The 11,932-nt window shown below is 38.1% G+C and overlaps 1 protein-coding gene across 1 annotated transcript; it reads left to right on the top strand.

Moving 5' to 3' along the window:
• Positions 1-37: 37 nt before the first annotated feature.
• On the top strand, positions 38-9,974 carry LOC113675519 (uncharacterized). The gene is made up of 11 exons (XM_027192111.2): positions 38-424; positions 1,363-2,010; positions 2,315-2,463; positions 3,038-3,218; positions 4,530-4,611; positions 5,298-5,539; positions 5,984-6,223; positions 6,591-6,875; positions 7,506-7,613; positions 8,068-8,903; positions 9,265-9,974. Exons 1-11 carry the CDS (start codon positions 280-282, stop codon positions 9,523-9,525), a joined length of 3,177 nt encoding a protein of 1,058 aa, XP_027047912.2. The 5' UTR covers positions 38-279; the 3' UTR covers positions 9,526-9,974.
• The last annotated feature ends 1,958 nt before the right edge of the window (positions 9,975-11,932 follow it).

Genomic DNA, 11,932 nt, shown 5'->3' with positions numbered 1-11,932 from the left:
GTTTAGCTTGTTACTGATTCGAAACTATAATCTCCTTACATAGTCACGCAATTTCCGTTATGCGCGTAGGTCGAAGAGTGCATTAAAGCGTATTATGGAAATCTTCCCTCGATTGGTCTTATCAAAATGAGACGTGAACAGATGGTCAGTCGAAATCAGCTGACTATTTATGAGTTGCGATACTTCGAAGCGTCGTTAAGATAGTGTACACAGTATTTCAGCCGATAAAAGGGGAAAAACTTGCAGGAAATCTCTCCACTTTCGCTTGTCTTCTGCGACATGTTGTGGATTGATCACGGAAGAAAATATTTTCCCGCCGGTGGTTCAATTCTGCTGTTATCTTTTGTCTCTTTGTGGTATTTAACAACGGCTTCATCTCAAGGCTATTGCGACAAAGATGGATGTGATGAGATCGGGCAAAAAGGTATTCCTTTACAGTTTATTTTAACAAGATTTTTAATAAAGTAAGGTCAACGACTTCAAGACTTCTTTCAAGTTTTCTGGCTGTTCTGCAAACGATCGATGCTCTAAATGAATTTTCCGCCGGTTCACTAATAGGCATTTAGAACTGTGTTTTATATGAAAACGAGAACACCTTTCTAAGCAACGCGTACGCTGAATACACTTAATTGTTGTATTATGTCAGGCATAGACCTGCCACGAACACATCCAAAATGTTTGTATTTGAACAAAAAATACTTTTGCCGATTTCAGTGGCACTTTTGTACCTACATTAAAATAAAGCCGCAATTGGAGAAACGTTTGTTTAAGAGGTAATGTTTGAGCCGTAGTATTTTTTGACATACGTATAATTTTCTGATTGGTTTGTTTATCGCGGGGTAACCACATGGCCACGTAATTTATACCCAGAGCCTCAGTCGACACTCACCTGTGCTCACCTTACAGGCTTTGGACAAAAGCGGCCTCTGCTGATATTTGATCGGCTAGAAGAGCAAAAACAACAATTGAAAAAAATAGGAAAATGATTCATTTAAAATTAAACTTTGAGGTTCCTAGTTTTTATGTACACAAAATGAAATCCTTGTTCAGAACAACAGGTGCATTGGATATCAGAAGGGGGGTTTTAGGAGCATGAGTAGATATTTGAACATATTAATTTTTTCCAGATAACATAATGAAGTCGCAGGGGTGAGAGAATAAAGCTCTTAAAATTTTCAGATTCAACATCTACTTCTCCATCAGTTTTACTAAAGAATACAAGATGATTAGGAAGGAGAATCTAACAGTTGATCAGAACTCATAAAGCAATTTTTTTTCCACCCTTTCAATTCCTTTCTCATAAGAGAAGTCACATGTGTTTCACATCTGGGATGGAAAGAATTATTTCTTTTTCTTCTCCAGGCCACTTGAAACCTTTTGGTGAGCACAGACAAGCAGAAGGTGAAGTTTCAAGTCTGCAGTATGCGCCTGGTGGTGCTGACTTCTATCACAACTACATTCACAAAAGGAGGCCAGTGGTCATCAGAAATGGAGCTAACCACTGGCCTGCAGTCCAGCTATGGCAAAATGAATCTTACTTGACCTCAAATTATGGATCTGAAATTTTCACTGTAGAATATCGCAAGAAATTCAAAAATGAATTTCCGGTCCGAAAACCACTGGCTTTTAGAGAATTCTTGAATATTTATAAACAGGAAAATGTGTACCTGGATTCTGCATTTCCACAGAACAGTGCCATGTTGAAAGACATTTTTCTTCCATCAATTTTAAACTGCCATGAGATATGGTCAACCATAGACAACCTGAATTTATTATTTAATGGTGGGGAAGCAAATTCTGCTTTTCATCATGATGGATTAGAGAACATTATTACAGTTGTATCAGGTTCAAAGAAGGTATATCTGGTCAACAGCACATATGCAAAGGAACTTCATGCTGATCAGTTTACCATTGCTCCAGGAGTCCTTTCCATTGATCCAGAAAGGTTAGATTTGGAGATGTATCCCAAACTAGCAGATGTACCTTACTATGAAGTAACTTTGAATAGAGGTAAGTAGCCTTGTTCATTTTTTTAAAATTATTTTTATAACCAGTAATTTTTATCTCTTCCACTGGATCTCATCGGTAACTCTAGTTACCATACATATCTTATGATATTAGTTCTGAGAAGTTGGTATTGGATCAACTAGAATAATCCCTGAACCAATATTTTTCTTTGTTCTCATCACTTTTCTGTTAATATATTGTATTAATAGTGTAGGGAGAAATTCTGTCTTGGTCAGTTAAGGGTTAAGAATATATCTTCAAAGTAATTGTTGCCACTGGTGTCGCAAAATTTCACATTCTCTGATAGGTGATATGTTGTATATCCCTCAATACTGGTGGCACATAGTGAGATCATATGACTCTCCGAACATTGGCATCAATGTCTGGTTTGCAATGTTCAACTTCGAAGGGCAGTTTAGAAAAGAAGGGATTTCTGAAGACACTGATGTTACAAAGGTACTCTCCCTAATCTTTGATACCAGATTGTTATACTTTTTAAACAAAGATTGTATTACTGTATTTAACATATCCCAGTGGCTGGTGTCAAAAATGTGATTGGTCAGTTTAGCATTTATGAAGTGGAGTATAGCCTTCCAGAATTTTAAGCTGTCAGTTTTTTCCAAATGTTTTGCTTTACGTGGCTAATTGTAATTAACTTTTGTTAGCAAGTGGAAGTTTTTAAAAAACTTTTGTCTTCTGTAGATTTTCTTTAAAAAGGTGCTAGTGACTGACCAATGCTAAATTAACTTCCTTTGCTTGTAGCATTAATCTTTCATTTGAAGCTGTGCTGCAAGGTTAGAAATTAAATCCCAAACTCATGACTAGATGCACAGTAAAGATATGATAAATATTTCACAGAGCATGTCTGCTTAGTCTGGACTCCAAGTTAGGAATCCCTTTTCCCCTTTGAAAGTGTTTTGTCCATGACTTTGTAACAATATGTCCCTGTTAGGGTTCAAGCCCAAACTCAGACAGCTAAAACTATTGTCCATTCTGCTAATTAATTATTTTTTCTTCTTGTATTTTGTAGGTAACAGAGCTGTTTGATAAATTAGTTGGTTATGAACCTGACAGGATTCAGTGCCCAGAAGAGAAACTTGCCTTGAATGACATTCTCAAAATCAACACTAGTGACCCAAGTAGTGGACCCCTAAGGATTCCAAAACAGAACGAGAGACCACCAGATGTTGTCCTTGCAAGTGGATATACAAGTGAGTGATGACCAGTAATAAGCATGATACTGATTGTGTTATTTGCTGTAACCATTTGAAGTTAGAACAATTTTCAACTGAGCATGAAAAATAATCCAGGATTGCAATTTGGTTTAATGCTTTACCTCTCTCTGAGGTTGGTCCAGAAAACTTGTGCCACTTTCTCAAGCAATTAGATGAAAGACTACTGTAAGCCAATCACAACTTGATCCCCTGCCTTTTCCATGCGTTAAGCAGTTTGGTTGTCTTTACTTTTAGTTCCCATTGGTTCTTAAATGTATTTTCCTTCTTCTGACTGGCCATTGCGATTGCTTTGGTTTTGGTTTTACAACACTCAGTCAAAAAGCACACTAACCATGTCGAGTGATTCTGTTTTATGCTTCCTTAAGTACAGATAGAATGATATGGGAGAGAGGGTTTTGGAAATGGGTCTAGGTGAAAATGTTCTTGAAGTTAAATTTTCAGGCTTTGTTTGTTGGAAGGTTGGATAACTCTGTCCAATGGACAGCTCAGTATCCAGGGGATAGAGCAGTATATTTTGCTATATCTTATTCACTTTTACAGTGTTTGTATCTCCCTCCTTATCCCTTTCTTCTAAACTTACCCCTTCATCCCTTCCATCTTTCTATTCTTACCACTCCTCTTCTCCGCACACCCCCCCCCCCCCCCATGTCCTTTTTTTTTTTACCTCCAATACTATAATCATCTTGTTAGGTCCAAAGTTAACTTGAGATTAAGATTTTCCTACTTTTTTCTTACTTTGTTCTTTTCTTTCACAAAAATATGCCTCTTTCTTGTTTGTTGTTCCAGTGTCAGTTTTGAACTGTTCCATGAATCTCTAAAAGCAAATAAAAAATATACTCGCCTGCCAGCCAACAAGATTTTAGTTTCTGGTCATTAAATGGTAACTTTGAAAATACTTTGAGCTTGAGCTGGAAGTCCTATTGGTTCTAATGTAAATCTGAGACTATGATTTAAGTTTGACTTTGTTTAAGTTACTGACTAAAGGCTACCCTGAGAGTTTTAAACCATTTAACCTTAAGAGTGAGTAGTATCTAATTTCTCTCAGGAGTATCACCCCTGAAGCAAAGATGAAAGTCATGCAGTTAAAGGAAGTGATCAACATTTAGAGAAATTCTCGATTGTTAAACAAATTCTCCTTGTCAGCTCCCTAGGGAATGTATAGAGAACAGTGTGGAGAATATGCATACTGATGTTAGGGTGTAAAGGGTTTGAATAACAGTAGTGACATGCTATCATGCTTTAGTCATTGTTAATTATTGAACATTCTTTATGTTTGCACCTCCACAGTGCCAGTCATGGGGTTTGGTACAGCAACACTGATGGAAAACACGACAGAAGCCGTAAAGACAGCTCTTGAAGTTGGTTACAGGTAAAAAAAACTTGCCATTAAACGGCTGGGAATATATGAAAGTCATATATTTGAGCTGCGGATAAAGACATGAATATGAAAGCGATCTTCACAGTTATGAACAAGTAGTGTTCATAACTGTGAAGATCGCTTTCATATTCAAAATTGCCATTAGTGTTAGAAACTTTAAATTTTAAGAAACAGTTTAAATCTTATGGCACACAAGGTTGAGATGTTGGGTGTTTTTTGGTTTTTCGATCAAAAAATCTTTCCAACTTAAAACTGAGCTCTTGTTTTGAGAAATGCAGAACTAAGCCAATTTAAATATTAGCCTTTTGCTAGTACTGGGTGTTTAACTCTTTACAACCTAACACCAGTGTACATATTCTCAAAACTGTCCTCTATACATTTCCTAATATGCACAGAAGGAGAATTTGCTTAATGATCAAGAGCTACTTTAGTTGGTGATCATTTCCTCTATTTTCATAACATTAATGTGTGATTCAGAGGTGATTTTGTGGGGAGAAATTAGACGTCAGTCAAGGGATCTGAACTTATTCTCTGTTTGGGTTTATTTTGTTTTTGGTATGCTTTGGTGGAGTTGTTTAATCCCATTCATAGCGAGCTCTTATGATTTTGACCAGCTGACTCTCAAGCAGACTTGACTTTCTCAAATAACATCCTCCAATTTCTTTATCTCTAAATAGGTTGATTGACACTGCACAAGGCTATCCTGACTCAGAGCCACAAGTTGCAAAAGCCATTTCAGAGAGTGGAATCCCTCGAGCAGAAATCTTCATTATGACCAAACTACACCCCAGATTTCTTGGCTATGAGACAACATTAGAAGCCATTGAGATGTCTCTGAAATCTCTGAAAACGGACTACATCGATTTGTTTCTTATACATTCTCAGGCCTGCGACGACTTTCTCCTCATCTGCGGAGAAGGCAAGTTTTTTTCATAATTATAATTATCCCATATTGTACTATTTAGTCCCACTCCAACTCACCCCTTTCTCGGACATCCATTCCCTCATCCCTGACCTCTTACCCCTGACATTTCACTCTTCATCTCTTATTACTGACCCCTTACAGCTATCTCTCACATTTCTGCTCTTACCTTTTGCTCCTTGTCACTAACCTCTGACCCTTGACATTTGACTCTTCACCCTCACTGTTGACCCCTCGCCCCTATTTCTTAAATCTCTGCCCTTACCCATTATTATCTAAGCCTAAAATTTCCGTACTCACTTGATTCATGGTCCTTGAAAAGCTGGGTGGGCATGGTTTAAGTATTTGTACTGTAAACTCTGATCTTTTGTTTAATTTCCATTAAAAAAAATAGTTCTAGCGGATCACTTGAGCAAGAAATTAATATGTTGATGCTTTTAGGAGAACCTAAAGGCACATGGCAAGAGAGCTGGAAAGCCATGGAGGAAATGCAGAAGAAGGGAAAGATTCGCAGCTTAGGTGTCAGCAATTTTTACATACAAGACCTGGAAGAACTAGTAAAACTTGTTACAGTACCAGTATCAACAGTCCAGAACTGGTTTGACCCGTTTCATCAGGACAGGCAAGTTCGAAAGTTTTGTCAAGAACATAACATCCGGTACATTGGGTATTCAACTCTCGGTAAGGTTTTGTTGAATAAGATCTTTGAATTATCAGTTACTTTTACTTCTGCTGACTTTAACGTTTTTGTACTTGATATGTTTATTTATGATGCTCAATGTCTGGCATTTGTAATCTCCTCCAATCCTCACCGTCCTTGGATAAGCTTTTTCGTTATTAGTTTTTGTTGCCTCCCTTGAGCTGACGGAAATTTTTGCACCTCACGAGGAAATGACTCAAATTAATTGAGGCGAACTGAAAAGGTTTTCACGAAAGATGAGGTTTAAATCAAGTTTTTTTTCCCATGGACTAAGGTTAGTTGAACGAACCCGAGTCAGTTATTTTTCATTTATCATCCTTTTTTTACATAGTGTTCTCTTTCCTGTAGGCACCCAATGGGTTTACTTCCACGGTTTGCAGAAAAACCCTGTCCTTCATTCATCGCTGATTTTAGAGGTTGCCAGCCATTATGAGTTTGTTGCATCTCAAGTCGTTCTTCGCTGGGCCATCCACATGAACGTCACAGTCATTCCGCGGTCAAAAAACCCTCGCAACATTTACTTGAATTTCCGGGCCTTGGACTTCTCCTTGAACGAAAATGAAATCGTTTATTTCACCAACATCACTGATTATGAGTACCATCCTCTGGAACAGAAACTAGACAAAGGATTAGGTTAGTATGATAGAAAGACAAAAAAAAGTCCAATAAAACTTCTGAATTGTAGACTTCGTCCTTGATGGAGATATTCTGCGAAGAAATCAGTGCTAAAGGCGGGAAAATTGTAATCAATGACAGGTGCGGGAAAACTTTTAACCAATGACAAGCGCGGAAATTCTTTTTACTCGTGTCGAGCGCGGCAAAACATGACACTAGTGTCAAGCGGGGGAAAACTTATAACCAATGACAAGCGCGGATTACATTTGACAGACGCGGGAAAAAGTGAAATTAGGCAAAAGCGCGGGTAGTGCTAATTTAGGGAAATGCGTCATTAGTGACTAGCGCGGGAAACTTGCTCTCAGTGAAAAGCGCCGAATAATGTGTAACCAATGAAATCTCCGGGAAAACGCGTGATCAACGAAAAAAGAGGGAAAAACATTAATCTAGTATCCCCGAAAAATATTTTAAAAAATGAGAGGGCCAAGCCCGGAAAAATCCAACAAATAAGAGGATCATTTTCCTACTCAGTGCAGACGGTGATTTTTTTCCTTGCAATTTATTTTTCGGAATATGTGGACGATCTGATAAATTTCTTTTTAAAAAGTTACAAAAATCCTCGTAACAGACTTCATAAACCCTCCGCAGGTTGCTCAGATAAGCATTCAAACTGTGAACAGTGGGCAACTTCAGGGGAATGCAGAAGCAATCCGGACTGGATGCTGGTTAACTGTCAAGAAAGCTGCGGGCTTTGTTGTGAGTTTAACATAACCAAAATTAGATGTATCTTCTTAAATGTGGCTATGTTGACTAAAACCTCTCCTTGTAGCTTTCATTTTATAATGTTCCTCTTCAGGTTGGGGTACAGTGTCTTTACCACCGTTATAACTCAGCTGTTATAACTCACATGACGTAGCTTTATGGCAGGTCGTGGATAAACTACGTAGTGATATTTTACCTTTAAATTTTCCCTAGAGATTAAGAATCAAGTGGGCGTAAATTGATTTAAAGTTTTTTTTATTTCTTATCGTCGAACTGCCAAGGGCGAAGATGAAATGAGGGCTCAATTGACGGTTAACTCGAGAAACCGAGCGTTTTTGCTATTTAAACATGTAATGGGCCTGCAAACCACCATTTCCACTGAATATAATCATCTCATATTCATAATTAATTTCGCATGGTTTATTTTTTATCTTCCTCTTTTTATTAGATGACGAGGACTTCGGTGATGCCTCAGCGATACCACCGATGGTGTTTATTGGTTCTGAAGACCACTTCATGTATGCACTCGGCGCAGCTAGCGGAACTGTCATCTGGAAATTCCGAACTCTTGGCAAGATCATGTCGTCTGCATCGCTCAGCCAGGACGAGGAGATCGTTTACTTCGGCTCCGTGGATGGTAAGGTGTACGCACTTGGTGCAGCCAATGGATCAGTCGTTTGGACTCTAGTAACACAAGGTGCTGTTGTGGCCAGCCCAACTGTAAGTGTGAATGGAACTGTCTTCATCGGTTCACAGGATAAGGTTGTTTATGCTTTAGATGGTAGAAATGGATCTGTTGTTTGGAAGACAGATCTTGGCTGCCCAATTTGGGGTGCTGTCGCTGTGGACAACCAAAGAGGACTGCTATTCGTCGGCTGCACCACGGATAAGTCGAACGCAACGGATTCTCAAGACACACCTCATATTTTCGCCCTCGATGCCAACTTGGGCAAAATCGTGTGGACCTTTGACAGTGCTGGAAGCGTTTATGGCTCTCCAACACTTCTACCTGGTGGCCAAACCGTATTCTTTGCTTCCCTAGACCATAATATCTACGCTTTAGACCGCGAAACTGGTAAACTGTATTGGTCGTATGACACGGGGTCCGAAATAGAGTCCTCTCCAGTGGTCAGTAGGTTGGACGGTACCCTATACGTTGGCTTGATTAAGGGTCAACTGATTGCTGTTAACTCCGTAAGCGGTCCTTTGGCGGGAAAATTGAAGTGGACAGTGAATACTGGCGGGGAGGTTGTGTCATCGCCTGTCATCACTGAGGACGGAAGGGTGAGTGAAGTTTGTCGCTGCCTACCAACTCTTTCAATTAGATTGGATCAAAGTTCATATAACAAGGCTTTCTAAAGTGTGGGAAAACGCTAGGGACCAACTAACGACTAGCTAGAGCTTTGTATGTGATTGGTTTAACAGGTAGCAAGATTTTTTTTTTTTAATCAATCACTACGCATGGAGATGTCAAATGATTACAGTCCAGATCACGTAAGAAACCTAATTGAAAACTGCCTCCAACACCGAATTCCTTGCCTACTTTTCTAGTTAACAGACCTGTAGAATTAGCGAGATACAATTCGAAATGACATGTAGAGCCTCGTTGTTCTAATCTGTGCAATTCTGTCATCTAAAACCACAGGTTTTTGTAGGATCTGGCGATGGGCGCATCTTGGCACTCAATCAAACTGACGGTTCACATATATGGTCTCCAACAACAGGTGACTACATCTTGGCGTCGGTGGCTGTTTCACGCGATAACGCCGTATACGCCGCTAGCTCGGATAAATTTGTTTACGCTCTACACGGTGATGACGGCTCTGTCATTTGGAAGTTTGAAACTGGCGCTGCTGTTGTTGCGACTCCAGCTCTTTTTCCAGAACAAGTTATGCCGATTGGATAAACTAAATGAAACATTGATCTGTTAATTTAATAGATAGAACTTTAAATCAGTTTTTTGAAGGCAGGAAAACTAAAGCTTTAGTTAACAATAGAGTGGCCAGAGTACGAGAAAGAAGCTCAGCAACCAATAAAAATTCGTAAAAAGGTACACGTGATCGTCGCTAAACGCGGGAAATCAAACGCGTGCGACCAAGTTGTGAGTTGCTCATTTGTGTTTTCTCTAACTGATAAATTTGTCGCAAATCTTGAAGTCTTGAGTTTTTTTGTTTTGTTTTGTTTTTCATTTTATTTGTTTGTAATGCCATTATTTTTTGAAAACAATGAAGTATAATTATTTATATACGAATATAATATATGAAAGAATCTTTTCAGTAACTTTTCTGTTGTAATGAAAAACCAACAAAAGGAAGCAGTTATAGGAATTACATTAAAAGGAACAATTTTACTTTATCTTGCTTCATAGCGCGATCTTGCTTTATTTCATTTACGTTTTCAAAATAACTGACATCGAATCAGAGAATCTGAAACGTTTTTGCAAGACGAAGAGCTCTCAACAATGACAATCGAAATACATGGTATCTTTTCTTTATTACGTAGCTGACAGCACCCGTGGGCAATATGTAGCCGGAATCCTGCATGTGTTCCAATCGGCTACTTGAGCAGCCAACATGAGCCCATCTTGCCCGCTCGGGATTGCGCGCTTTGATCCAACGTAAGAAAAAAAGTGCGTAGAGCAAACTTTCAAAAATCGGACATGTCGGCGATGAAACTGCAAAAGCGGCAGAAGAAAGTTAAAACAAAGGGAACATAAACGAATCTCGCGGATGTATTGTGCCACAAACACATTTGGCTTTCTTTCCCAGCTCTCGAAATGAACAAGTTAATATTGATTCTTATTGAAAGCCAAATATTTTTACTATTTTATTGGCCAAACTTGTTCGGTCAGGATGACTGAATATTAGCCTCGTTCTTTTTTCGCCTTTTATGGACCTCGACTTCGTCTCTCTTCATAAAAAAAGCAAAAAAATAAAAAAAGAACTCGGTCAATATCCAGCCTCATTGACCTCACGCTTTATTAATAACGTATATGAATCTGGCTTTGTTTTCATTCCAGTTAAGACTGTTGGTAATGACGTCAATACTTCACTGGTTGGCGTTCATGAACTTCAATACTGATCGAGGATTTTTTATTTTGGTGCAAATGATAAAGCTCTATATAATTATCTAAGATTTGTTTCCTTTCTTTGCAGGGTTATAATACTTCTGAGATCATATTTCTCGACGCAACAAAACACTAATTTTCGAAAATATTATACAAGGTTCATACAAACTGTTTAAAAACTCAATTCAATTTATTATAAAACATTCTTGGAAGAAAATAAAGCAAGATAGTCACATAGCATGTTTGCCCACGTCATCTAAGAAGGATTGTGTTACATCGAAAATTTACTCCTAACTTCTCATTGGGGAAAATTCCGCCCAAAAATTATTTAACTTGAATCCAATACTAGATCAGCCCATGAGGAAACTGAAATACTTTTCAGTCAAGTGTTGTTTTAAATTTAGCGGAGTTATAATAGTTTACCAAACCCACGTGCTAATACTTGTGATCAGTTGCTATGAAAGAGCCTGTTACCCATTCGTTGATGAAGTACCAAGTGCTGTTTCATTTTCACAATACTGCATATTTAATTTTTTCATATTTTTTGTCTTCATTTTCTTTCAGCTGTAGTTTGTTGACGCAAGTATGTCGAAAATAAGCCATTTTTGTTTACCTTCCTCGTTCAAGATATTTGCTGATACTTAAAATAAGACAGCGTTGCTCAATTCTGTTGAACACTTTCTTAGAAACTTCGCTTAGCAAAATCGAGGAACGCTGTCGACCTGCCGGGGGTAAGCGAAATTCTAATTTGTTTAACTTCCACCAATTAAAGAAACCAAAATAGCCAGAGGGGATAATTTAAAAAATTTATGTCTCCAATTTACAAACAAAAGAAGTATTAATACATGCTGCGTGAAAAAAAACGGAATTTCTAGGGCTAAAAAAGATGACAATTAAATTTAAAGAAAAGAGACAATCAATTCCTAGAGAGAAATTCTTTAGGAGCACTTTTTGTTTGATTGTCCAGCTTCAAGCCTGAAATAAAGGCTTCACATTGAACACGTTTTCTCGCTTTCATTTTTAATTATTAGAGGATCGAATATTTTTTTATCCTCGTTGCCCTTACTAGATCGTCATGGGTTCCTGTAGTTACGTAAAAGCGCTCTTTACATTTATGTAATTGCCTCATTTTTTGACGTAGCGAGGAAATCACCCACATATCTCAGGATATGAATTTGTCTCCTTTTTCATATGATCTGAATTTTTCAAAATTGAAATGAATTATACTACGCAAGATATCATACTA

The sequence above is a fragment of the Pocillopora damicornis genome, chromosome 8, assembly GCF_964200805.1.
Source record: "Pocillopora damicornis chromosome 8, jaPocDami1.2, whole genome shotgun sequence".
In the NCBI taxonomy this organism is placed as follows: Eukaryota; Metazoa; Cnidaria; class Anthozoa; order Scleractinia; family Pocilloporidae; genus Pocillopora; species Pocillopora damicornis.
This window is presented reverse-complemented; position numbering and strand designations above follow the sequence as displayed.

Excerpts from the sequence above, each read along its gene's own strand:
- LOC113675519 (XM_027192111.2), top strand. The coding sequence starts at position 280 with ATGTTGTGGATTGATCACGGAAGAAAATATTTTCCCGCCGGTGGTTCA. Across the intron at positions 5,540-5,983 it reads TCTCCTCATCTGCGGAGAAG|GAGAACCTAAAGGCACATGG; the intron begins GCAAGTTTTTTT and ends TGATGCTTTTAG. Across the intron at positions 6,224-6,590 it reads CATTGGGTATTCAACTCTCG|GCACCCAATGGGTTTACTTC; the intron begins GTAAGGTTTTGT and ends TCTTTCCTGTAG.